This window comes from Podarcis vaucheri, assembly GCF_965113315.1.
Source record: "Podarcis vaucheri genome assembly, chromosome: 3".
Classification (NCBI taxonomy): Eukaryota; Metazoa; Chordata; class Lepidosauria; order Squamata; family Lacertidae; genus Podarcis; species Podarcis vaucheri.
The window spans coordinates 60,246,107-60,274,105 of NC_138761.1; the positions used below are offsets into that span (position 1 = coordinate 60,246,107).

The 27,999-nt window shown below is 38.0% G+C and overlaps 1 protein-coding gene and 1 long non-coding RNA gene across 10 annotated transcripts in view; one reads left to right on the forward strand and one right to left on the reverse strand.

Moving 5' to 3' along the window:
- The window catches only part of LOC309528120, a 30,770-nt gene extending 20,480 nt beyond the window's left edge, over positions 1–10,290 (forward strand). Inside the window, exons 4-6 of one of the 3 annotated variants that reach the window (XR_014217530.1) lie at positions 2,065–2,135; positions 8,233–8,329; positions 10,160–10,290. This is a non-coding gene — a long non-coding RNA (uncharacterized lncRNA). Of the gene's footprint in view, positions 1–2,064; positions 2,136–6,539; positions 8,330–10,159 lie in introns of all 3 variants that reach the window. The other 2 variants (XR_014217529.1, XR_014217531.1) reach the window with 2 other exon arrangements.
- The window catches only part of STXBP5 (syntaxin binding protein 5), a 118,996-nt gene that overhangs the window by 8,368 nt on the left and 82,629 nt on the right, over positions 1–27,999 (reverse strand). For 3 of the 7 annotated variants that reach the window (XR_014217484.1, XM_082215213.1, XM_082215218.1), the window contains 9 exons: positions 22,648–22,713; positions 20,609–20,668; positions 20,467–20,514; positions 14,843–14,893; positions 11,728–11,967; positions 10,000–10,369; positions 3,679–3,844; positions 2,499–2,610; positions 982–1,202 (listed from right to left, as the gene is read on the reverse strand). Coding sequence is in view for 6 of the 7 variants with exons in the window: in XM_082215213.1 (XP_082071339.1) it covers positions 982–1,202; positions 2,499–2,610; positions 3,679–3,844; positions 10,000–10,369; positions 11,728–11,967; positions 14,843–14,893; positions 20,467–20,514; positions 20,609–20,668; positions 22,648–22,713 (1,334 nt within the window). In the remaining variant the exon portion in view is untranslated. The remainder of the gene's footprint in view (positions 1–981; positions 1,203–2,498; positions 2,611–3,678; positions 3,845–9,999; positions 10,370–11,727; positions 11,968–14,842; positions 14,894–20,466; positions 20,515–20,608; positions 20,669–22,647; positions 22,714–27,999) is intronic. The other 4 variants (XM_082215214.1, XM_082215215.1, XM_082215216.1 and 1 more) reach the window with 4 other exon arrangements.

Consider the following 27,999-nt stretch of genomic DNA (forward strand, 5'->3'; position numbering starts at 1 on the left):
GCCTGTCAGCATCTCTCACCTGTGGCTGCCACCTCACTTTGTCTAGTGAAAGGGTCACTCACCCAGTGGATGAGAGAAAGAGCTAAATGTCTTTCTTTTTTAAAAATATGCTTTTTATTAGTTTTCTTAACACAAACACACAAATTAACAAAAATGATAAAATAACAAAAAAATCCATCCTTCCATAAATCCACATGTTCTTACAAAATAACTTATGCCACCATGTTCTTAATTCACAGTTCCTTATCTTCCCCAATAGACTTCCTTCTTCCTCAGGGCTGTCTTATTTGTTTAATAAACTGCTTCTTTAATCATTTGGCCATTTTTTCTGTTATCTGAATACTATACTTATAATCCATATTGTGGTTTGTGAAAATTAATCAAAGCATGTCCAGGTTTTAACTTGAGGGCACTGTTGTTGGTTTTTTAAAAACATTCTTTCTAAATTTCCCACTCCTTTTTGAACTTTGGGTTTAGCTGTCTCCTAATTGTCTCTGTCATTTTTGCCAGTTCGAGATATTCAAATAATTAATCCTGCCATTCCTCTTTTGTTGGTACTAATTCTCCTTTCCAATTTCTGCCAATTAATATTCTTGCTGCTGTTGTAGCATATAAGAATATTCTCTTTTTTACATTTGGAATATCTGAATCTAAAATGCCTAAGAGGAAGGCTTCTGGTTTCTTTATGAAAGTTTGCTTAAACATTTTTTTTTCAATTCCTCATTTATAATATTTCCCAAAATCTTAATTTTTTTGGAACCCCACCACATATGAAACAGTGTCTCTTCTGCCTGTTTACACCTCCAGCATGTATTAGATCTTGTTTTATACATTTTGGATAGTTTTCTGGGAGTTATGTACCACCTGTAAAACATTTTCAAAAGATTTTCCTTTAGTGTATAACAGGCTGTAAATCTCCATTCTTTATTCCATAATCTTTCCCATGCCCATAGTTGGGAACCATGTTGACACTTTACTTACGTCATGCGCATGCTTTGAGAAAGAATCAGCACTGGCCATCATGGCTGCTGTTCGTTCTTCCAGTTCTCCCAACTTCTGTCCTCTTTCATCAAGTGCTATTCTGGCTCGTGCCAATTCACAAACTATTCCTGATGCTGCTCCTTTGACTCCTTCAATACCACCAGGACCTGGAATATGCTGGGCAAGGCTCCTTGATGCCTTTCCAGCAGCTGATTCTCCAACTGAATATGAAAAAAGAAAATCAACCAGATTCTATTCAGGATCCTTGCATACAAAAAACGGTCACTAGCTAGCTGAACTCAATACTAAAAGTGGAAATGTCATAAGCTTTGGATAAAAGTAAAAGAAAATAAAGTGTTGTGCATCTTATGATTGATTACACAACATATTTAACATAAAAAACCAAACTATTCTGATACAATCAATTATTTTTTCTTTTCTGGTTTGCAATGAGCTAGGAAGGTACTGAGAATCTGTATGGAAATTAGGCTATAAATAGCTAGGTATGTGAGTGTCAGCTTAGCTTACTATTGGTTTCATGACTACAATGCCAGAAATTGATGTGTAGAGATGTCATTGCATCATTTTGCCTTGTGATTCACTGCATTTGCCATTTTACATCTCTTTATGTTGATGTATTAAGTTGTTTTAAAAAAATCTGTTCCATTAAAGATTGATAAATTATAAAGTATTCTTTTCAGACACGTCTGCTGTTCTCTGCTGGCCTATAAAGTGGGTGGGTCTCTCAGCATTGCATCATGAGATACTACATTAAAAATTAACTCCAAAGGTAGGATAGTTCTCTTGCACCAAGGATGGAAAACTTGTGAACCTCCAGATGTTGGAGGACTGCAGCTCCTAACAGCTCCAACCAGCATGATGCCTTTTCATCTTGAGCTGCTGCTTCAGTGTTGATATCAGCCTTTTTGTTCTTGCCAAGTACTTGTGGATTAGATATTAGACCAGGACTAAGGGACTAGCTATTTATGCATTTTGTAATTTTATAACTATGTAACTTCACTACTTAGTTGATTTTTTTTACACTATGTTATTTTATTTATTGTTGGTTTTTATTGATTTTAGTCTAGCCTAGATTTATTGTAACCATCAGGAGTAATCTTTCTACTGAGCCAGCAAAACTCCAGTAATCACAAGTCAGTATCCAACCTATTATTCATTTTATCTGCCGTTTTAATATTGTAATCTGCCTTGTGTATTATGACTACAATATATACCATTGAGTATAAATTAATAAGTAATTCTGCATAGGACTAGAAAAAAGCTTTATCTTTAATATTCTACTCTAATTCAGAAAACTGATAGTACTCAGATAATGGGCATATTAACGGGAATGTATGTACAATGATATACAAGTAGTTAATACGAGGAAATAGATTGCACTAATCTTAGTTTCTAGTTAATATTTTTGTGTTTCATTTTACAACTTGGAACTGCACTCAATAAATATATTCTACTCATTTTCTATTCTTTTATTTTAAAAAATGTAATGAACTTACAGAGTTCTTCTCTGTCAAGTGATTGTGCACCACCTCCAAATAGGCCTTTGAAGAACCCTTTGTTTGGTGCTTCTGGTGTTTCTACTGGTGTGAAGAGTTCACCCAACATTTCCTTCAAAGAAAAATCATTTTCAGTCATATCTGAAATTTTATTTGGATTTCATAACAAAGGACAAAAGTACTATTAATGCACTCTCATTGTATTTTCACTTGACTTCAGAATTCAAAGTGCCCATACTGTTCCCCCTGTAGATTTTATCATTATGCTTCAAACAATTTAGCATGCATTAGCTTAACTGAAAAGTTGTTAAGTCGCAACGATAGCTTTACATCACCTTTAACTCAGATGGAAATTCGAGTTGCGGTTAAACTCTGCACTTGCCTCACTTTCTTCAACGTTAAATGTTCTTCACTTACTACAATACACTGCCTTCAAATAAATACTTTACATTTGGTCTTACTGAATGTATTAAACTAAAGATTAAGCTGACAACAGACACACAGAAACATACTGACTATTTTCTGCACTGACTAAAAGTGGGTTGTATCCTGACCTGCTGTTCCTCCTTCCATTTGTGGAAGTGAGACAGATCCAGCGGGGCTCCCTTTTAGGCTCCACAGTCACCTCCCATGCTGTTTCTAGCGGTTAGAAAAAGCATGGGGAAATTCAAACCGTAGAGGGAATGGCTCTGTCCCTCTTTTTTTTTTAACGGAACACATACAAACTAACTATTAAAGCTACTGACAGAGACAAGTAAGAAAGCTACAAGCCTGGACGAAACAGAGAAGACGGAGTCAAGATGCAAAACGAAACTGTTCTGCAAACAAGGGTGGGGACCTGAAAATGGCATTGGAGCTGTGATTTTGCCTACCATTTGAGGGCACTTGATACCTATACTGAAGACATCTCTTCAGTATGCATTTGATCAGGTGCAACCTCTACAGCCCAACTAAATGCATATGGGTTGTGAGAACACAGAGTTTTTCTGAAAAAAAATAATCTGATTCAATTCTAATTCCCTGCCCCCAGGTCTCTTTTCCATGCTAGAGAAACCCATCTGGACTTGTTTCATCTCTCCTTCCAAAACAACAGCTATAAATTAAAAGACAAAAGTAGTCTATTCTTCAAATAATGCTTTTACATTAAAAAATAATTACGCAAGAATCTTTTATACTTTACCTGCAGATTTTCACATGTTTCTTGACTATAGGTGATTCTCTGGATCTCTGTAGGTGAGACAAGGTACAAAGCTTGCCCATTGTTGGTGAAGCAAAATGTTCTGGCTATCCGCATGTTGGTAAGCGGTAAGTAATATACATCCAACAGCGGCCTTAAACTTGGCAAACTTAAGAAAACAGAAAGGAAAAAATGTTAAAGGTGGGATATGAGCACTTTATCTACTTTTCTAAAGCTTGGTAGAGTGCATAAAATTCCTTTAACCCCCCCCCCCCCTAAAAGCTTACATTTTTCAGAACTATGTAGGCTTATGCAGATTCCTAGCCCACCTTCCCTAAGTCCTCCACAACTGAAAGAGTAAAAATATAAATGTTTGCAAACTATTTTTCATAAGGATATATATATAATCTAATTGGCGCATTGTACGTCTCCAAAAACGGTAGCCAGTTTGATTCTTGGGATTTTATTCTGTGTTTTTAAATAGGGCATGAAAAATCATTGTGAAAAAGATGTTGATATTATATCTTATACACAATAGAAACATTCAGACAAAGAATCTAACTATTAAATGTACACTTAAAGCTCTGTGAGATGCAAAGAGTTGCTATATTTACTTTGGGCAGGGGTACCAACTTGAATAAAATATTGGGGGGGGAAGTAAGCCCCACCCCACATAATTGATCACATGATGCAATGCACACACATGATGCAATGCACACACACCATTTCAATGAAACCCCATCAACTTTGTTGGGGTCTGGCCTCAAATATTTTATTGAGGACCTTGGCCCCTAGGAGTTGGCTCCTATGACTCTGAGTTGCATCTAGGAGAAAGCAGTGTGTGATTGGAAGACAGTTCATACAACCAAACTCTCTCCCGCCATCCCCAGTGTAGCCTCCTGAAAACGCTCTCTAGAGGTTTGTGGACTGCCTGAACAATGCAAGACTGTTGTATGGGGCTACAGTGTGAAGAGGGAATTTCCCCTCCTGATCTTACGCGTTTTTCCTCTCATACTGCAACCATGTACAACACTGCTTCCACTGTTCAAGGGGCTTTGGGGGAGAATAGGATGAGGAGGGGAAGAGAGAATTTGGTTGCATCATGAGCTGCCTTCCAGCCACATAATCATTAGATACATTCCCTACTTTCTTTTGAACAGTAGCCCTCTACCCTCACACCATGGTCTCATAAGTTACTTTGGAGCCTCATCGGTTTCAAAAGAAGTTTGCTATGTAGCATGGGGGATGTTTTTAGAGTAATGCAATTGCAAAGCCCCACTGGGCACACAGAACTAACTGTAAAGTTTTTCAGATCCTGGACAGTACAGAAAATCCAAGTAGTGCTTCTAATTTAGGACACATTTCCTTCAGTAACTCCAAGTTTGGCACACCAACCACAGACCCCACTAAACTTAGCAGATGCTTTTAAAAGGGGAAAAAAGAACAGAGTCTCTTCTTATAGATAATGACTAGAACCACTGCTAAGTCCTGCCTGGAAATAAAAAAACACTTTAAAAGGTAAACTACAATACTGAAAAAATATAGCAGCTGGCCAAATTATGTCTTCTGAATTGTTAAACTTCACTGCACTTTTTCAGATATAGTATACAAAGGGTATTGTGAAGCATATTGTGTTAGTCATTCTTCGTGATCATGAAACAGAGGAGTTGGTGATCTTCAGGGTATGAGCTTGAACCTATTTTATAGGTCACAAACACCAACTCTTCTTTGAACAGGACTGCTGAGGACAAAAGATTGGCAGAAACTAAGGACAACTTCATAGGTGGCTGGAAAAGACATTTGTCAAATAAATATGATCTAAGATATTCATGAGTACCCTTTATGTTTGAATAATTTTGATATTTTGGATGTATAAGCTGATCAAAAAGCAGCTTAGCAAATTTATCATCTTGGTACAAGTTGTATCAGAATATTAAAACACAATAGAGATGACATTCAACTTATGATGGGGTTACGTTACAGGGATAGTGCATAAAGCCAAAGTCGTGTATAGTCAAAACATATAGGGTTTAGTGGCGGATGGGAATGCCACCCCCTTAGGATGCCCATCCCTTTGTAATTTTTTTTTGCCAAGTGTGTAAAGCAGATGGACACAAGTTAAATGTGCGTATGTTGCAAGTTACCAGTACTGAGTCTTTTCTGGCAGCACATTCTAGAATTCCTGTATACTTCTTTATCTGAACAAAATGATACTATTTTAAACAAACAAACAAACAGTCTTGACCTACTTGCAGAATCCTATAAACAAACTCTATAGCTCTATGGCATATGCCAATGCAGATTGTTTAGGAAAATATAGAATTGTAAAGTTGAAAGGGACCCTGAGGCTAGTCCAACTCCCTGCAGTGCAAGAATCTCAACTAGATCACACATGACAGATGGCCATCCAACCTCTGCTTAAAACCCTCCAAGGAAGGAGAGTCCACCACCTCTCATGGGAGTCTGTCCCCTCAATACCTTCATCCAGGTCATTATAAAGATTTTAGAACGCCGCAGAACTCCACATGTTCCTTTTTTCTAGGATGATGAGAAACCGTTAGTGAGCACTCTTTGGGTTTGGTCAGTGAACCAGTTACAAATCCACCTAACAGTCATCTAGTCCAGTCTGCATTTTACCAGTTTCTCAGCAAGAATATCACAGGGACTTTGTCAAAAGCCTTACTGAAATCAAGATACACTACATCCACAGCATTCTCCTGATTCACAAAGCTTGTAACTATCAAAAAGAAAGAAATGAGATTCATCAGACATGACTTGTTTTTGAGTAACCCATGGTGGGTCGTAGTAATCACAATGTCCTTTTATAAATGCTCGCAAACTGACTGTTTAATTATCTGTTCTAGGACCTTTCCTGGTATTGATGTCAAGCTGACCTATTGGTAGTTATCTGGAACTTTTTTTCGTGTTTTGAAGATGGGGACAACTGCCCACCTCTAGTCTTTTGGGACCTCACTTGTTGTCTAAGAATTGTCAAAGATTATAAGCAGAGGCTCTGAGTTTACTCCCGAAATTTCCTTTAGTACCCTTGAGTATAGTTCATCAGGCCCTGGAAATCTGAATTCATTTAAAGTAGCTAGGTGTTCCCTTACCACCTCTTCCCATCTTTGGCTGCAGCTCCTTCCTTGCATCGTTTATTCTGTCACCATCAGGTTGGGCACTGCTTTTCTTTTGGGTGCAGAGACAAAGCAGGCATTGAGCACTTCTCTGTCACCCAATAGCATTTCTCTGTCTTCTCCAATCAGAGGATCTTGCTTGTTCTTTCTCTTGTTTTGAACATAGCCAAAGAAAACCTTTTTTACTGTTGTTAATTTATCTTGCAAGCTTGAGCTCATTCTGAGCTTTGGCCTGCCTGACCTCCCTGCAACTCATGTATACTCTTCCTTAGTGATTTCTCCTTTCTTCCATTTATTATATATTCCCTTATACATTCCCTTCTTACATATCAGCTAATCTGTAAGTTCATTATGAAGCCACATTCATTTATTTAGGTGCCTCTCCCTTTTCTTTCTTGTTGGAACTGTCTATGCCTTCAATATTTCTCATTTAAGAAACTCCCATCCATCTTGGACACCCTTCTCTTAAGAGTATTTCTGACCATGAGACCTCACACAGTAGTTCCTCAAGGTTTTTGAAATCAGCCTTCTTAAAGTCGAGAGCGCATGTCCCATTACACTCAGCTTTCCTGTAGCTAGGTATCATATAACCCAAAAGGACATGATTAATTCCTCCCAAGGTTCCCTATACTTTCACTTTGTCCATTAGTTCCTCTGTGTTGGTGAGGACCAGGTCCAAGAGAGATGACACCCTTGTTGCTTCTTCCACCCTATTGGAAATGAAATAGTGAGGCAATTGAGGAATTGCATGCTTGGAAGAGTTTGAGCTCCAACAGATATCAGGGTAGTTGAAGTCTCCCATGACTACTATATACCTTTCCTTTTTGAATGTTTAGTAAGGTCACTTCTACATTTTTTACCCATATTCTCTCAATCTGCCTTCTATGTTCCAAGTCACAGATCTCTTCACAAGTGTACATTTTCTTAACATATAATGCTACTCCTCTTCCCTTCTTGTTTGATCTATTCGTTTGGAGCAGGTTGTAGTCCTAAATTTCTATATTCCAGTCATGAGTCTCATCCCACCAGATTTCAGTAATGCTTATTAGGTCATATTTGCCACCCTGCATTAAGTGATCAAGTTCTAATTGCTTGTTTCCCATATTCTGTGCATGTAGAGTATAGAGAGTCAACTGTGTAGAGACAACTGAAACTATGGGTTATTCTTCTGCACACTGCTGCCTCTGTCCTCTTCCATAGAAAGTCACCTGCCACGACTACAAATCTTTTCCTTCTCTGGGGAGTGACAGGAATCATTCTGCACACTGTACCTTCCACTACCACCTTGGTGTGTTTGAGGTTTGCAACTTGGTCCTCTGGCTGAGAATTGGTGTTCGAGATGAGGGCATGGAACCAATTTTGTAGTTCCAGAGACACAGCATGGCTCCTGAAAGTCCTGTTTTTTGGTGCCACATTCCTCCAGGGGTTTATCTCCTGCACTGGGCAATCTTCCTCCTCCCTAGAGGCACCCTGCCTGCATCTCTGTTCCAGCACAGTCCACTCAAAGCTTCTGATCCCAGGTTAGTTAGTTAATGCAGGTGAGTAAGTTTAAGTAATTCAAAAATACCATTGCAAAGAAGCCAAACTCTTGCAACTAATACTACATGTCCCATAAATCCATAGAGGGAAGATGATGACCTAGAAATCCAACTCCATATGAAATATTTCCCTCCTACTATTAGATTGCACTTTTCCTCTGTTCACACTGTCTCTGTGTGTTTTAAATTCAAATTTAGTCATGTCTAGCTGGAAAGCAGACACTTTTGAGAGACAGATCTGCAAAATTTAGCCTCTACTTTTAATGGCAATAGCAGCTGCCACCCAAAGATATGCTCAGCATATGTGGGCACAGTTCCTTTCATGATGCAGACAACTGTTTCCTTTCTCCCGGTCCTATCAGCTGACAAATGAAACAACAATCTCTCAATCACAGCAAGCTCGCCTGATACTGGTTTTCTTCAGATATCATACTAAATCTTGGTCAAAAAGGTTTAACCAAAGTTAACACGATGTTTAAATTGACAAACTAGTTTACATCTGGCTGGCAAGTAAGAATAAGCTACTGTTTGAAATAGGTAACAAAACATGGGGTCAGATTCAAAGGTTCTGCAAGCCCAAGACCACTTGTGGAATTGATCATTCTCCCCTGCTTCCCATTCTTTCCAGGAGTCACTCCAGAACAGTATGGGCTGAATCATGGGAGGCTGTCACAGAATGGGGAATCACCCAAAATCAGATTGAGGAAACATACATTAGGGGAGCTCCACAGCTAGCATTCAATCTGTTGCAGCAAGAGTCTTCTGCCTAATTTGGGGTGGCATTCCCACTGCAGCCTTCCATGAGACACCCTACAGTTGAGATTTCACCTTTACTGTCTGGAGCAGCCTTTCAGGGGTGCAGGGGGCTGCAGAGGAGTGGAAAGATCAGTTGTGTAAGCATTCCACTGAGCAGCCTTTTTGCTTGCGATGGCTTGGTACAATGATTCAACTGGCAAAATTTGCAGCTGAGGCACTGCACCAGATCATCAAGAGAATAACAAGCAGTAATGGCATTTTTGGAACCAAGAGTATTGTTTGGATTCTAAACAATGGTTAACACAAGCCACAATTTTAATGATATTTAAGCAGAGCCCTATTAAGTCATAATTCCAAACAAAATGATTTTAAATAGCTGTGAACTGCATTCTTAATGTTAATTAGTCAAGCCAAAAGAAGAAAAATGCATGTAGCAAAGGGATGGCAAAAGTTATCTTTTGCTTCAAAGTCATTGAAAAACTGCATTAAATCACATAAATAGGTAAACAAGTGGCTAGTTTATCAGCAGTCCTGCATACAGGTTACATACGAAGTATGCATGTTATGACTGCATGTTCTCCCCATCACTTGTACAGCTTCAGTGTGAACTGAAGAATCCTTTGTTCTAGGCTCTGTTGCAGATAAAATATGCAGCATCTGTTTGACGGATTTTAAAATAAATTAATAATAATAGAATAAGTATATTATTTTGATACTGTAAATATATTACAGCTGCAACAATATTTACCCATCAAATCCTTCATTTTCCCTGTGTAGTTGCAGTCTTATTCACCTATATAACATTTGTTTTCTTAAAGTCTTTGTACATTTTATGTATTTTCAGCGACCACATCTATACTGATTGTATTGCCTCCTTTTAGTATTGAATATCTTACCTAAAAGTCATTATATGTCCATTGGCACAGAAACAAGCAAGGCAGATACTGTTACTCAGTGCCACTATATCTCCACGAAGGACAAATGAAGTCTCTGTTATATTTTGCTTATAAGTACAGTTCTGTGAAGGCAGTGAAATAACTTTTGCTTGCTTTTCAGAACATATCACTGCATATTGGTTTTCACTGATTTCCTGAGAGGAGGATGGAGACACTGAGACAGGCCGGCGTTTCTTCACCTTATCCTTTTCGTCCTTGTCTTCAGGAACATTGGGTTCTCTCCAGGGTTCATATGCTGGTGGAACTAGTGATCCTGTAGTGTCCAGAAAAGCCATTCTCAGTATTGCCCCTTTAAGCCTTAGTATGGTTCCTAAGATACAGAAACAGAGAACTTTGCTAAAATATCTATACAAATTTTGACTAATAAAAAAATGTTCAGCCTAATACACTGAAATGTATTGCTAATTTATAAAGCACTCTTAAACTATTGCCTCCATAATACCATGACATGTAGAATGTGCTTAGGGGTCACTCCTAAACAAGGGTCCTTACTGAAACCGTCTTCAAGAAATACATGTAAGCATATAACTTGTTCTTTTAATGAAGGATCATACTGAAGAACCCATATGAAAGTACATTTATATGTACTTCTGTTTGGAAGCTCATTTTTTAATGAAATACTGCCTTGGATTTGTTCTGTAAAAAAAAGGGTTCCTCTTTGCAGAAGATACTGAGATCCAGCAGAGGGTCTATGCTGGAGGAAGGAATCCCCCCCCCCCCGTTCCTTCTTCCTCTAGCCTCCCCATGTTGCTGCTTATGAGCTTCCCATAGGCATCTGGCTGGCCACTGTGAGCATAAGATGCTGGGCCTTTAATCTGATCCAGTAGGGCTCTTTTATTCTTATGCACTCATGTCAGTTGCTGAAACCACTATAACAGATTTTCAGAGATCATAGGGGCGATGATGGAGAGAGGAAAGTAGCTAAAATGGTCTCTCCCCACCCCCCCACATATAGTGTAACTCTATGAATCACATGTCTGGATCAAACCACTTCGTTTATACATCTTTTCTCTTTCTTTAACCCTGTGTTGAAATAAGATAATGCTGGCAACATGATGGCAGCACACACACACACACAAATTACAGTTCCTGCTTATCTTTTCTTTTTGGGGTGGTGGTGGAGAATTTTAAAAAAGCAGGATTTCTGGCATCCCTCAGAGGTCCTTTCCATCTATAGGAGAAAACAATACAGAAATCTATAGATAAAGAATAATAAAATTCAGGGGAAAGGACTTGCTCACAATTGCCCTCAAATGCTGTTGTACAGGATAGCCAAATCTACAGATTTTCTAATCCTGTGCTTCCAAATCAAGATGACATGTCCATTTATACAAAGCACAATCTACTTGAGGTATATGGTTAGAAATATTGCAGTTTATGAAAGATATTATTTTCCTTTTACACATGTGTAGATGAAATTGTACAGATGAAAAGGATTATGTTGAATTCATATATACCTGATTATATATAAGCTTTAGCACTATAAGAGAAGCCAACAAACGCAATTCTCACAAGAAAGTTCACTTTTCTGGCAAAATATGCCAGAAGAAGCCAACAAACGGCCTTCTTGTTTTTGTGCCGATGACTGTCATAATCACAACACCACATTAAGAATTAAAAGCACATAGTATTTTGCACATTCTAAACTCTGCCTTGTGAAATACATACCACTGGGAGATACAATTACTGGCTGAAGTAGTCTTTGCTCTCCTCCTGGGGGTAAATTCAATGCAATGACTAAAACTGTACCCAACGTAGTGCCAACCCACAAGCAGGGTGAAGGTGCTGTATCAGCTTTTCGTGTGAAAGTCTCACAGAAATGAAGAGCTGAAATTGCTTCTCGAGATTCCTTGTCAATGCTGGTGACACTAGAACTCCTGGATCTGCTGAAGGAGTTGTCTCTAACATCTGAAATATTTAATATTAATTTAAACACAATGAAAAATAGTCCATCTTCACTTTAAAGGACAGTTTAGCTATAAGGCGTCTATAAAAACTCAATTCACTACAGTTAAGTCCATTTCACACATTGCATGCCTTAGGTGAACACTTAAGTAACAAGTGTGAAAGAAATGTGTTTGAACATACACATATATGCCCATCATGGTCTACAAGTATCGACAAAGAAGTGAATCTATGTATCTGTACATGAAAAGTGGCTTGCAGAATATACCATACTTTATCATAATTACATTTATCTTTTAGATAGGACAACACAGCTGTGATCAAGTAATTTTTTTAAAAAAAGATATATATCATAATGTTGCATGATGCGCCGTTTCTCAGACCAGCTTGGTCATTTTCTTTCTGACTAGTTTTATGAGATGCTATGCACTATGGAGGAAAATGTTGTAAACATATATTAAGTTCTTTTACAAACACAAACACACACATACACATACACACTTACACACAGAGAGCTATTGATTTCTTTTTTAGTTCAGATTAATAGTTCTCACTATTTTTTAAGGCTAGTTATTGCAACTTTAGGACAGAGGATCTATTTGCTTATGTAAATTAGATGAACCCATAAATGTACCTTTCCCCCCTGAAACACCAATATAATGTTAGGTCAGATTTCTGAGCTAAAAACTAGAGCCCAGACACTTAAAATATATACTCTCATAGACCACCCAGCCACAGAATCTATTGAACGTGTGTATTTAATGTGGAGAGATAGGGAAGGGGATGGTGGTAGAGTACGATACAGTTGTCTAGATAAGATTAATTATGGGTGTTTGCTTTAGTGTATCTGTAGTATACGGTTAGCAACACAATGACGGTATTTGATAAAGGTACAGGGCAGGACCTTTCTATGGCAGTAGCATTAACTGTGAAGGCCACTGCATAAGAAGGTCAGTGCATGCCCATCTCTTTTGATGTTATTAAGCTTATCAGGAGCTATTTGTTTCCAGTAGGGCTTTTGTTATTGATGATGATGTTGATGATGCTTCTATTATTTTGTTATATTGCATAATCTTATTGCTTAGTTTTAAAGTGTAGTTGTACTTTCAAAATTGTGGTTTTATTTTTATGACAGAAAGTTTTATACAAAACTCAATACTTCTCAAGTTTGTAAAACAGTGAGATTTCCAAATTGTGTGTCCCAAGAGGAGCTGAAGTGTGCCTTGAAAAGTTAAGCCACCATGTTGAATGCACTCAACTCTCTATGCTAAAGTAGCAAGAACATAGCATTGTTCCTCCTATCCTTTGCCAATATTTGAGCAGTGAAGGCATCTTGAAGGAGAGAGGAAGAACACACTGAGATTTTATGACACAGTTCAGTCCATGTAAATATATTGTTCAGATTTTAGATCCATTGAAAGTATGAAAATGATTTCTGACCTATTAAATTGCCATACTGGTCATACTGTCCCTTTCAAAAGTACAGTATGTTAAAATCTCATTTTCATATGAACACCAGACTTTTAAACCTGATATTATATAGTGATTTGCTGCATTTAGTAAGCATGTTTGTAAAGAAGAACTGCAAAAAAGCAGAAGGATCAGAAAAGTGTGAAGAAATACTGAAATTTCAAGATTAACATGCACATCTGTAACAAATAAGATAAACCAAAAACCTTATAATTCACTGAAAGTAGGGGATGTGCCTGACATTGATTTCTGCCTCTTTGAATTTTAGTTTGTACCTTTCTTTTGATAGAGAACTCTACAGTACTATTTCCTTAATAAAACAGCAAAGGATTTAATGGACACGTAAATTTGCTAAGACATAGTTCAAGAAAACAGGATGATTTCATAAAGGCATTCAGATTTAAACATGAGCGTATGCCTACTGTACTACTAATATGTATATATGATTTTAGTTTTATATGCTAATGGTCCAATCAAAATCAATAAAGACTGACACACAATTATATCCCCATGGATCTTAAAACCTAAGGCCTCACTACTGAGGCCATGATCTGAAGAACTATGAAGTTCCATTTGCTAAGGGTACTTAAAAAATTTTTTTTAATTGTACCCCACTACTCCAGAATAGCAAACTATATTTAAAAGTAATGGTAGTTTCAAAGGTAGCTGTTTGTATTCTTGCCTAAGTTTCTCAAACTGTGTATACAGTTGCAGCAACACCCCACTGTGATGCACATAGCAGTTGATTAAATACTTGTTTTAAGGCTCAGGTGATTGATTAGATCTTAAGAAATATTATGTAGCTGAAGCAGCAGCCTATTTATTCAATTTATTTTTTACATTTATATCTTGCTTTTACTCTAGGGAGCACAAGGCAGCACACGTTATTCCTCTGATGCCTCTTTTATTCACACAACAGTCATGTGGAATAGGTTAGGTTGAGAGAAAGTGAATGACTCAAGTAAGCCAGTGAGCTGAATGACTCAATAGAGATCTGAATCTGGATCTTCAAGTCCTAACTCAACACTCTTATAACCACTACACCACACTGGCTATGAAAAGAGGTATATAGGCTGTCCTTAAACTATTCTTGTTTTCCATACAGTGTCCAAACTGATAATAATGTGAAACATGGTGATTAAAAAACAAGAACCTAAGAAGAAAATTCTATGTCTTATTTCAGTAGATTTCCCATGGTTTTAAATGAGAAGAACATAAAAGTGGCTCCAAGTAGATTGAAAAGCATTTTGTTCACATGCATTAAATATTGTCAAATTTTGGAATACAACAATGAAAATTAAATGGACTCCCCCCTACTTAGTAGTTAGGTCACTGTATGTGTTTCTTTTTCGGCAGCCTTTTCAAAATTTGTAAACATCATTAATACAGGCTTTGAACAAACACTTACCTAACTCAGGTTTCAGTTCAGTTGGTAAGCTTAATTTTCTAGACATCTTTGCTGAAAAATAATGTATAGTTTTATAATAAAGCTAGAATGATCACATTTTAAAGAGTTTATGAAACTAAGAATTTAAGCTGTTGGTTTCCAAAATAAGAAATCATATACAACAGTTGTAAGCAAGGAAGGTATGCGCATTTACACATATATTTGTAACAGGTTTTAGTGACAAGTGTGCAGTCAGAATATGACAGTGTACCTTCTTTGGAGGTATGAACAGTTAAGAACATTAGTAGTTAAAATTCTCAGAATCTCTGATGTCTTTATTGTAGTGAACTGTAAGTCATTATTTTGTATGATTTCCCTGGCACTAAATGGTTTTAAAAATTGAGTCAAGTTTACTTAAACATCTTTCCAACCACCTCCCCCAAACAATGGAATACTAACACTACAAAAAGAATAAAGAACCGCTGAACCACAAAAAATGATAAATTTTAGAAAAATTCACAGAATTACACTGTAAAGTTAAAGACCACATAATAGTGGATGTGGCTACTGGGAATATACTGGAGACCAATTTGTATAGAAAATAAGTTCATGAACTATGTTCCTGGGGAAGGACTCTTTTCTCCACTGATGAGGCCAAGTTAGCCAGAACCACCATTGGCAGAGGGCAACTCCATCAAGCCCCTACCTGCAAGGAATCTAACTGCTGTCAAACAGCACTGTTCAACGGAGGGAAGAACCATGTGAAAGAAGCATCCCTGACCCAATTAGGGTACCATTGCTCCTCTAGTTGGGCGGGGACAAGGCAGAGACAAACAGAACCTGAAGCAGTCTGGTTCTGTGCTCTAGAATACAACATCTACATGGGGAAGCCAACCCTGCTGAGAATGCAAACAACAAGATTCATACATATTGGTAAGCTGTCTTGACATATGCAAACCATTTTAAGAATTTTTTGCTGAAAAGCAGGATATAAATGTTCTAAATAAATAAAGCAAGGTAATACTATGCTGCAAGTCAACTGGACAGAAAAGTGAGGAGGTGATGGAACAGTCAAAGAACATACTGTACTAGTTGATACCTAAACTCCAAATATAGCTGGAGAAGCCTGTATACTTTAGGACTGGTGAGCCTTTAAGACTACATTTTCCATACAAACTTGCTCAAATGCCCCACTCTGAACCTGAGGCCCTTCCTGGGGTCTTTTCATTGATGGTGTCTAAAAGTATGCAATTCCATCTTCAGGAAAGTTTGTTTGGCTCTCCTTTCTTTCAATAGGTTAAGATCACTTTGTTTAGATGTGCTTAAAGTGGGGTGGTGGGGGAGACAGGAGAAAGGGTTGCTGCTGCTTTTTTTTTTTTTTAGTTTGTTTTATACCGGTTGTTGTAAGATGCTGTTTTAAATTTTATTTTGTTTTATGTGATGTAAAATTGTTATGCTTTATGTTTTGTTTGTATGGTATTGATTTTAACCTTGCTAGTTGAAAAACCAGTTCTGAGAGATTTAGTGTAGACTTTAATATGGTCACATATTACATTTAGATATCATTTTGAACAAGTTGATTTTTAAAGGCCACTTACAAGTCTGATTTTTAAAATTTTGCTAGTTTTGCATTTGCTTGGTAAAAAATGTATTTATTCACCCAGGTCACAGTGGAGACCTTGACAGCCATAGGAGAGACAGACAACGACACATGCACACACAAAGAAATTTGTAGCCATATTAAAAATGCAAGCAAATTTCAGTGAGTTCTGAAGACCTGGTCAGAAGAATATATAAAGACACTCATTATTACTGGAGTATTTTAATCCATCTCCCCATCAAAATTGCACTCCGCATCAGCCAATAGGAAGTATTCAGTGAAAGGCACCACAACAAACAGCTCTCAAAGAGCCCCAGACAAATCCCATCTAGGACACATCAAACCCCAAAGCTTTAGATCTCATCAGATAGGGACAATGCACACATGCCTACTGTAGGAATGTTACTGGTGTTTTCAATGAAAGTGGCTCACTAAACACATATCTATGAACTGTAGATAAAAGAAAATCAGAAATTAAATTCCTTTAAATCAAAGTCACCACTCATTGTTTAAAATAGGCAGCCACTATCAGAAGAATCTACCTGAGAAGGCCAAACATAACATCTAAAGAGTCTGGTACTGAATTATGACCAATACAGATTTAAAATTGTACCAAGAGACGTGACCACAGAACATAAGCAGGTGATCTAATCCTGCTCACTGAAAACACTGACATTTGCCATAGAAGCAGCAATTGTTATGGACAAATTAGTATATTCACACAGTACCTCTTGAAAGGAGTTCATAAATTGTAATTATTGGGCATATCAGCCTAGCGTGTAGATAAAACTGACACAGTGAGAACAGCATATAAGCAACAACTCAGAGGGTAAACCAATTGTCTCTTTTCCTTTACTTCTTTGCCATGCCTGCAGAATTTGTGCCATACCAACTTAACAGCAGTTTAAATCAGTAGGCAGAATTAACTAGCTATACATTTAATGGTGCCTGATTAATTACAGGAACCATTTTGAAAGCAGTTCATATAATTAATCATCTCCTCTAGCAAAACAGTCATCTGCAGTCCACACCACCAGAAAATACCTTCTACTGAGGAGGAGGGCTTGCTTATGGCTCCCCATGTTCATGACACACACAGTTTCAGAGGATATTTGGGATAACGAATAGTTATTTCCCTTGGCAACTCTCTTCTATTGCTGTGGGTTTACTTTCTGCTTACATTTTTATTTATCTCTTTTTATGTTGCATGAATTCTGTTCAACACAAAATTGAGATATATCATCTTAAAATAACAACAATTTTAACGTTCTTTGTATGCTTTTTTTTTCATTTCTGCAAGCCAAACAGCTGAATCTTTGTGTGCCTTTGAGTTTCCTCCAAATATATCCTTGCTATGTTGGGTGAGGCCCAGAGAAAAAAGGATGCCAGCCACTGCAGAGCTGCCCAGCCTGGAACTGAAAGATGAGGTCGTTAAAGTCAAAGTAGATCAAATTTCGGAAATATTGTGCCCACCAGAGTCACCTGGCACACTACATCTCCTTTCAGTGCCTAGACTGTTAAAGCAAGAATACTGTGCCTGCCCAGGAAGAAGCTCACCTGGCCCAGAACAACTGGTTTCCCCCCAAGGTCCTCTCACTTAAATGGATGGCTCTGCAGCATCCTTCCTCCAGCTGGCAGCCACCTGCTATGTTCATGGGGTGGGGAACAGACTGCCTACCCAGGAGGTGCAGGGGCTGGAGGAACAGATCACCTGCCTAGGGGTAAATCTTGCACAAGTCCTGGATAATCTGAAGACCTGTAGAAAGAGCATGGCAAACTTCCTGGACTGTCCAACAGAAGTCTGCAAGACTGCTATTCTGTCTTATCTTAAGATAAAGCTGATGAAAAAAAGGATGAATAGTTGTCATAAGCCAGACTTAACCTCCAGGAGCCCTCTTGATAATATGCCTCCTCTTTGTATACAGAGTAACTAAGATTACACTCTTTGAAGTCTTTCTGCTGCTTCAGCAAACAGCAGAATACTACTACTGACTGCAACTGGACATAGCAGAGGCCACTTTCAAAAGTGGTAATTTGCCAAAGATTTTCTTTGTCCTATTGCATCCATGCAGAGCCTTATGGTGGATTTATTCCAGAGGTCAATGGTCTTCTGTTCCCTCATTCATCCAGAAGGTAGAATCTTCTGTAACCAAGTCAGACATTTTCACTAGTCACCTCGCAGATAAAATGTTCACATTGTTCTAACCTTCATGCCACAATTAGAGCAGAGTCTGAACTACAGTTTGCTCTTCCTTGGATTTAGCTTTGCCACTATCTCACGGCGATAGGATGTTTGGTAAGGCACATGTGCCATATGGATATTGTATGCACATACACCTTGACTGGTAAGAGATAGGCTAGCATCTCAAGCGGAGAGAGGAGGGAAGTAATCTTTTCTTGTCAGCATCAATCGCTGCCATTTAATGCAGCAGACCAACCAATACCACTCATGTGTCCCTGGGTGCTGGGGGAGTTGTGAGGCAAACCTTCAGTTTCTCTCCCTCCTTTGTTATTTCTTTTTCTCTTTTGACTGCACACAATGGCAAAGCAGCAGATTTTTACCTGGAGGTAACTGGTGCTGCATACAGGTGTGTCATGCATATCATGAAGTAACACAGCTGGAGAACTAGTGGCATGATGGCAACATCCATCTCCATCCAGAGTTTGTCTCTGAAAATGAACCTAATACTTTTGACTGGCATATCTAGCACACATCAATAAATTTGTGGCATCTTCTAGGATTCTTTTTACAGACACTTATGCACAATGCCACACAGGCTGGCTGGTTAGTTACCCATTATACAGGTGCTTCCTTTAATCATAGAACTGCTTGTGGGTGACAGTTTTTGTGAGAGCGAATCTCCCCATCATTTCCTTTTTACTATGCTAATAAGTAAGTCAAAAGACAGCAAGTAGAAACTTCCTTAATTTGAGAAGCTTCTGGTTTTATTTCCCAACCATACTAGAGCAGTATGGCTGTGACTTCTTTGTGGCTGGATACCTCATTGCTCTCTTGACATTTGAATGAAAGCAGCACATAGAATGGGCATCACAGCATCCTAGAAGCCAGTCCTGTTGACACAGGAAGAGTAACAGTGGAAAAGAAGCACTTAACTTGTAGTGACTTGCACACAACTTGCAGATTAACAGATATGTTGTTTCAACACATTAAAACTAAATCTATAAAATTCCCTTTGACACCGAACGTTGTGATAAACTGAAGATATTAAAGAAGAAACATGATCAAGAAAATAACCATTAGACAACATGCTGTAAATATGCAAATTTAGAAGAGAGATAAGCCACTGTGGTTACTCTGAAATATATATTGTTACACATAATTAGTAAAATCTCACTACAAGTAAACAATTAGATAGAAATAATGATAAATGGGAGAAAGTCTGATAAGTAATTTAATTTCCATTCAAACAGATGACCAATAGGTTTAACAGATATACTCTAAAATAAAAAGCAGAACAACCATATCCAAGCAATAAGGTTATTTCTTATGCTCTTACAACAGAAGGGTTCAATCCACCTTATGCATGTACTGCAAACTTGATAAGTAATTTGCAATTTAATTGTCAGTGATCAAAGATCAATTAGCAACAAGGATTCAGAGAGAATACACTTATTGCTGAAATACATGAATTAAAATGTTACGTACTTTATTGCCAAGAAGATAAAACCATTGTTCATGCATTTCAGAATTAGCGTTAACACTTTGAGAACCTATGTTAAAACCATTTTATATGGCAATGCTCACAGGATTGAACCCTTTCAGTATTTCTGAATAGAAACCAAAACCTTTGTAGAAGGATGTGCATATACAATGAGAGAAAATTAAGAGCCCAATCTCTTGAATTGTGTTAATAATTGAGTACAGTATATTAGCAGAGAAGCAGCCCAAAGGAACACCACCTATGGTTAGGAGAATATTAATTTAACAAATATAATGCAGCGTGCTTTGTTTTGCTGCAGAGTTAAGCGCTGCATAGAATAAGGTCCCAGGTAAGGAGCAAAGGAGAATTTTTCTAGTTCCTACCTATATCATTGGCTACCATCTTGGAAAACTTTCTGCTTTTGGTCTTCACTGCAAATAATATTTCAATACAAAATGTCAATTTACTAAAAATATGAGCTAATGAAAATTTATGATAATTCTCTTAAAAATAAAAATACTATACCCTTTTCTATAAAATTATTCATTTTTTGATCATCATCAGAATTGTTGGGAGAACCAGAACCTAAATGAGTGAAGATAAGAATGAAAGGGACATACGAAATGGATATTAACAAAAAAAGGATGCATACAAAAAAATTATGACAGATGACAAAATGAGAAAGACTATATATCCTAATCCATATCATATGCAACAATAAACCCCTAAATAAACACCTCTTTGGGTATTATGGATGATTTATAATTCTAGGCTTTTTTCCTGCAAAAAAAGAGGGAGTATTCACCTATATCTCCTGCTTTATGCCCTTAGAATTTACATAAAGACACCTACATTTGAGACAGATAACTTTTGCATCTTCCATGTTTTACTTTCATCATACACAGCTTAAATTTTTTGAACTTATGCTGGTGCTACAATTTTCTAGTACAGATGAGACCACACAACCAAAGGAAAGCCTAGAAGATACATATTTTCTGATGGGAATTGGGAAACGGGAAACAAAACAGTCTGGAAAGGTTGCTTGTGTTCAGATTAACAAAAATATTCACATGATAATAGCAGGGATTCTAGTTCACATTTTAAATGTCAATTTTTGTATTATCAATATTGCCAAAATAATTCAGAAGAAATAGCTTCATTTAGGTCTAAAGCGTGTTCCAGTGCACTTATCTCTGTAATAACAAATGAAAATATAGCTACTTTTGCCAATTCTCTGTAGTTCAATCCAAAAGAGAAAAGATTTGAAGTGTGGTTGTTTTGCTATTAATTACTTAAAAAACTAATTGGAAATAACATCCTTTGTTTACCTGTAAAAATGAATTTTGTAAATAGTTTTCTGCATGCATATATTTATTACATTTTAACTAAGAACATAAAAAAACCTTCCCTCCCTTCTCTATGCATACCAACATTGTACAGATGAAAAAAAAATTAATGATACAAATGATATCAGGAACTACTACTTTCAATAAGAATACTTGCTGAATTCCTTGGGAATATTACATTCATTCTCTTCTAGTGATGGGAGGCACTCTCCTCCCTACCCAAGTCAGATTCATGATTGGGTTCAGCAAATTAGTACACATGATTAAAAAATGGCTCAATCCAGGGATCACACTTAAAGGCAAAATTGTGTCTAATCAAAATCCACTGGTGGGTGGGATTGCCAGAGTCATTTCCCCCAGAACCCTGCCTGCTTTTTAAGAATCAATAAATAAATTTGCCATGCACATAAAGCTGAATCTGCACAAGTTAAATGTGTGTAAGTTGCAGGCTTACTGTACACAAAAAGCCCCTGTTCACACTCCTGTGGTGACACTGTAAGCCCCCCCCCCCCCGCTTGCTCCCTGGATTCTGTGATGATGATGATTTTGCTGCCGCTGAAAAAGCAGTCAGGGAAGCAGAGGGAGGAGTTTTTTTTGCTAGGTCCAATTAAAATCTAATCCACTGAAAAAGTCTCAACTCCTATTTAAGAAAAAGATAACAACTTGCTAAGTTGCATAGCTGAAATAAAGATTCTAAAGTTTAATGAAATCGCTACTCACTCCTTGCTTCCTATTCTTATACTACTTTCCACCCTGTTGGTTAATTTTACTATAACAGCAGCAGAAGTGACAAAAGTGGGATGACCTTTTCCCACTTAAATTACCTCTGCCAAAGAACAATGAAAGCTCCTACAAATAAAATATCGTGATGAGAGTAGGAGTTAGAACACATTTCTACTGTGAATAATCTCTTCTTGAAACAGATAGCCCAAGAGACATAAAACACATTCCCCTTATAATATAGTATTTCCTATAGTAATGCATTCTAAACACTGTAAATAACAAATAATGACAAATATATAAGAATAGCTTTGAGGCAAACAAAGTATTCAGCTGTATGTACTTGTCTGAATTGTGTATATTTGAGAAAACCACTGTAAAGTTCAGTGGCATAGTAAAAATCCTTCTGGAGCATGAAAACAAAAGAGAAGAGAAGCCTGCTACAAGGTGTTTTGAAGTACTATTAGTTCTAAAGCGTTTCCAAGAACAGTTCATTACCTGAGGTGGGTGACTTGCAACGATCCTCTTGTACAGCTGTACCTTCATTAATATCACAAAGACCTGCTGTAAAATACAAAGAACACAACAGGTTTCAACAGCTATGGACCACTTTTAATTCTTGACACAAACATGACACATAAGGTATTTTTGTGCCCAGTGGGGAAACAATCAAATCCGATACTTAATTATATTTTTAACTAAGAGTTTTGACAAACGTGTTTTGCTGTTCAAAGTATCAGTGTTTCTTCTTTGGGGAACAGGATGATTATGAAGATTCAGGGAAAAGGGGAGTTGGTATAGATGTGCATGAAAGCCATTTTTCAATGTGATTTTTCTGTGTAATATATGTGATTAATGCAAAATTACCTGTACTGTAAACAAGTATATTACAAAGAAAGGTAACCAAGTTGAATATAAGAATGAACATGTAAGGACAAATAGATTACATTTAAAAACCACCATAGACTATAAAAAGCAAGCTAGAATTAGTAATATTTAACATGTTTAAGTATTTGCCTACCAGTGTCGTCAAAACAGATCAAATTTTGATGAAAGGCCTAAAAATACATACTTCAAATATATTGATCTATTTGATAATCTGTGCCCTTCTAGGCCCAAGAAACCACTAATTTCAGAAAACACCATGGTGGTGAAAAATCCAGGACTGTGGTGGTTGTTTGGAACTCTTGCTCAATCAAAGTGACAGTCAACATGTGATTTTGGCATCTAGACCGTTGATAAGGATAAAAAAAGCACTGTATCCACTACAAAACCGAAGTAGCAACAACAGGCATCACTACAGATGATGAAATACTTGGGCTGCTTTGGAAGGAGATGCTGTTATGAAAGGTGTTGAAGTGTAAAGGTGACACTGAAAGACAGAAGTACAAAGCCTCATGTCAATCTGTTGTTTGTTATCTTATAGTTCTAGGTTTCTCTAGGTCCATGGGCTTTGCAATAAACAAGGCTGTCCATAATGTTGCTTGCTAGGCACTGAAGAGCTCTTGATTTTCTTTGTAAAATCACAGGAGTGAAGGCTTTCTTAACTAACACACACACACACACACACACACACACACACACAGTGTGTGTGTGTGTGTGTGTGTGTGTGTGTTAGTTATAAATAAAACTACATTATTCTACTTTAATATCTAGAACTCTTCAGAACTCCACAGGCAGCTAGGCAGCCTCATGCTGGAAGACCTATCAGAGATCTGTAAAACCTATGAGAGGATACACACAAGCATTGGAAAAGTTGATGTGGCGAAAAAAAAGAGAAGCAAAAGTATTCCTGACAAAGAGCCAGGCCATTGCTCCCATTCCCCCCAAAATGTTAAATGTATGAATCTGGGAGTTTTAAATGGCCTAATAAAGGTACCACCCTAATATGGATTACAGAGAAAAGTAAGGGAAAGGTAAAAGGACCCCTGACCATTAGGTCCAGTCGTGGCCGACTCTGGGGTCACGGCGATCATCTCGCTTTATTGGCCAAGGGAGCCGGCGTACAGCTTCCGGGTCATGTGGCCAGCATGACTAAGCCGCTTCTGGCGAACCAGAGCAGCTCACAGAAACACCATTTACCTTCCCGCTGGAGCGGTACCTATTTATCTACTTGCACTTTGAGATGCTTTCGAACTGCTAGGTTGGCAGGAGCAGGGACCAAGCAACGGGAGCTCACCCCGTCGCGGGGATTCAAACTGCAGACCTTCTGATCGGCAACCCCTAGGCTCTGTGGTTTAACCCACAGCGCCACCCGCGTCCCATACAGAGAAAAGTAAAACCTTTTAACTTCCCCCACAAAAAAGCCAACCATTTGTTTGTAGTTTGACAGCCTTAAATCCAGATGGGCTCCTGTGCCTGTAAATCATATCCACTTTGGCCAAAAGTGGAAAGGGTTATTTCCATTTTTAGATTTTCTATTATAATATTAGTTATTATTATACACCATTCACCATAAGGCCCTTGTTAAAAACAGTTAAAACAGATTACATCTAAAATATGTGTAATATGTATGGGTTGCTCATGCGTAAGTTGCCGCCTCTCCAGGCTTTGTTGCCTTGCTAAACCTTTCAGTCTGGGCAGCCCTTCACTTCGTGGCTGCCTCAGTCGCTAGCAGAATCCGTCAGTGGGCGTTTCTTAAATCTTTTCCAACATAAAAGTTGTTTGACACCCAGTCTCCTCCTACTCTCTCTGCACAGAAGTCTTCTGCGCAGGGTGAGCGTGGGTAGCGGAGGACCCGTGCTCTCCCCGCTGGTGTCCGGTGAAGAGTCCTGGAGCCCTCTCGCCGATTCCCCCATCAGCCCCTCTATATCCCTGGTGTTGCGCTGATTTGCTTCCCCATCTGCGGAGCTGCCTCTCCCCCTGCTGGGCCCTTCTCCAGCATCATTTGAGAGCCTTCCCTCCGCCTCTAGCTCCGATGTCAGTTCCCTGACAATATGTATTTCAGGTATCAAAGGCCAGAGTAAAGAGGTGTGTTGTAAATGAAATCCACCAGTAACCTGGCTATTGTATTTTGGACCAGTTGCAGTTTCCAAGTCATCTTCAAAGGCAGCTCCACATAGAGTGCATTGTAATAATCCAGCCTGGAAGTTATCAGTGGATGGAGTATGATGATCATGCCATCTCAGTTCATAAGAGGCTAGAGCTGTAAACCAGTCAAAAGCTGGAAAGAGGTATATCTAAGCATCAAGGCCAACTGAGCCTCAAATGACAATACTGGATCCTGGACTATCCTCCCCTCCCAAGCTGTGCAGAACACACCATGCCCCCACGTCCTGGACTCAACAACTTAGAACACATAATACCTGTGTTTTCATGATTCACCTTCAACTTATTGGGCCACATCCCACCCATTATTGCCTCCAAGCATTGGTCTAGCACCCACATATTGGTGACACCTCACATCAAACCCCCTGATGAGAGCCCAGCATTTTCGGATAGATGTTACATAGCATGGAGGACAAGATGAAACCTACAGCTCCACTCCCATGGTGCCAAACAATGGTCCTCCCCAAACTATTCTCTGGAAACAGCCCTAGGAGCAGGAACAGAACCAATGAATTGCACTGCCCTCCATTACCCTCCATAGCGAAGAGAGAACAGAGAGCTTCATTTTACAGATCTGCTCAAAACCTGAATTACAGATTAATCCAGAGACCACAGACCAACACAGAGAGACAGAAATTTTAAGAAATGCACAGTACAATACTGGGGCCAGTACACACCCTATTGGGTCATCTTCTATCCTGCCATTTGCAATTACACCTTTGTTGTTTAGACATGTCTGCACCTGCACCCCAAGAACAGTTAAGGTCACTTTTACTTGAATGAAACGTATGACATGTATAATATTGTATCATCATTTAACTATATAGTGAATTCTTAATGAGTGCCTGGCTTTAAGTCCAGCACAGCAGGAGACACGCCTAAGCCTCTTTTGCAAAGTTCACATTTTGAATTTTGCCATTTAGGGAGGGGATGCTTTAAAATTCACCCACACTTATTGTGTAGAAGTATTTGCAGAAAATAACTTCTAGGCAGTATCTGATCTCAATAGAACCCACCACAAGAAAAATGCATCCTGGTCACTAGGAAAAAAGGAAGGATAAACTTCGGAGATTCCAGGGACTACTAGCAAATAAGACAAGCAGGAAAAGTGCACTAAATGGAAAGGAGAAACAGAAGGCTTTCCCAGCTGGATAAATGGGTCTTTATAACAAGTTTTAGGTTCATTTTAAATTGATGTGTTTTTGTGTTTTTAACCACTTTAAATTATTTTATATATAAATCACCTTGAGACAGTGGTTTAGAAGGTGATTAATAAATTAACTGTAATACCAATACTAATATTGTCTGGTGTACATACAACACACTCAACAATCACAGCTCTGACTTCACTCGCTGGCTAAAAAGCAGACAGAGCAGACTGACAGAGGCAGCCAGGCTAGCTCATTTCACAGAAATTGCTTAGAAGGTTACCTGTACATTTTTGCTTCATAACTTTCTTTCCAGGAGGGTTAGAGATTTACTTTTTTATTAAAAAAGAGTCTTGGTCCTTTGTCCAAGGGCACCAATGAAGGTCTTTGTGGACACCACTGCACGCATTTGTGCACATTTGTGGGCACCACTGCACATTTGTGACTTGTATTCTATTATCGACTAATGCCACTTTTTTACTGTTGCTTGCAAAATAGATGAAGGATGTAATCTGGATCTTATTGTACCCAACATTCCATATTGATAGTATCTCAGGTAACAGTCTATAATTATATTAATATAGAATTAATCTCTGCTGATATGTTAGTGAAAGAAGCTGAAAAGTAAAGGCTATGGTAAAATATTCAGGGTGATGAATGCATATAACCTAATCAACTGGATGTTAAAACACTTTATTCTTATGAGATGACTTACTTATATAAGAGGTGCGAAGTTTTTTCACAGACTCTGAATATAAGTTAGAGAGGCCACACATGCAAGAAGCCACAGCCAGCATGCCTTATTGAAGCAATGAGAAAGGAAAGACAAAAACACCAACACAGTATATTTGGAGAAAGAAAAAAATTCTGCAGAAAAACTTTAATATCCAAGCAAAAAATGTATTTGTGGGAAATTGTTAGACAGCAACTGAAATACAACAAATCATGCATGTGCCAGAATTCACACAGTGTAATATAATTTACTTGTTGTCTTACGTAATATTTATAAAATTTCCCATTAATACTACTAACAATTTAATGACAAAACAAACCTATCCCTACTCAGCTGTTTAACTGTTTCATTTAATAGAATATATTACTAATATTATAAAATAGCCAGACTTACTTGTACTTATTCTTTTAATACAACTACAATTATTTAACCATCTTCAATATGGAACTACTAGGAAAGGTAGGTAGGAAGAGCCAGAATTGCTGCTTATTCAATAGCCATAAATAGTTTTACAACCATTACGAAGTGGTAGTTCATGGAATATTGCAGTTTATATCTGAAACATTTGCAGTGTTCCATGTGGCTATTATAGTAATTCATAATTGCATAAGAGTACACAAAAAGTTCCATTGGTTACTACCAGAAGAGCAGATCTTCAGTGCCTGATGAATGTTATTGGTTGAATATTGGTTCCATATCTGATGGTCAAAGGCAGGAACAGAACTTGTGAGAAGTAGGCAGTTCTGACATCCAGACAGCAAAGAGGGTGCCATGGAGATACTGCCATGATCAGGATCTCCAACAGCCACAGACGTTGTGGTCAGAAGGAAGCTAAAAGGACCACTGTGGCTTTTCCTCCCTGATTTTATGAAGGACTCAGGTAAGATCAGAAATCAAGGAATGGTGTACAATAAGCCCAGG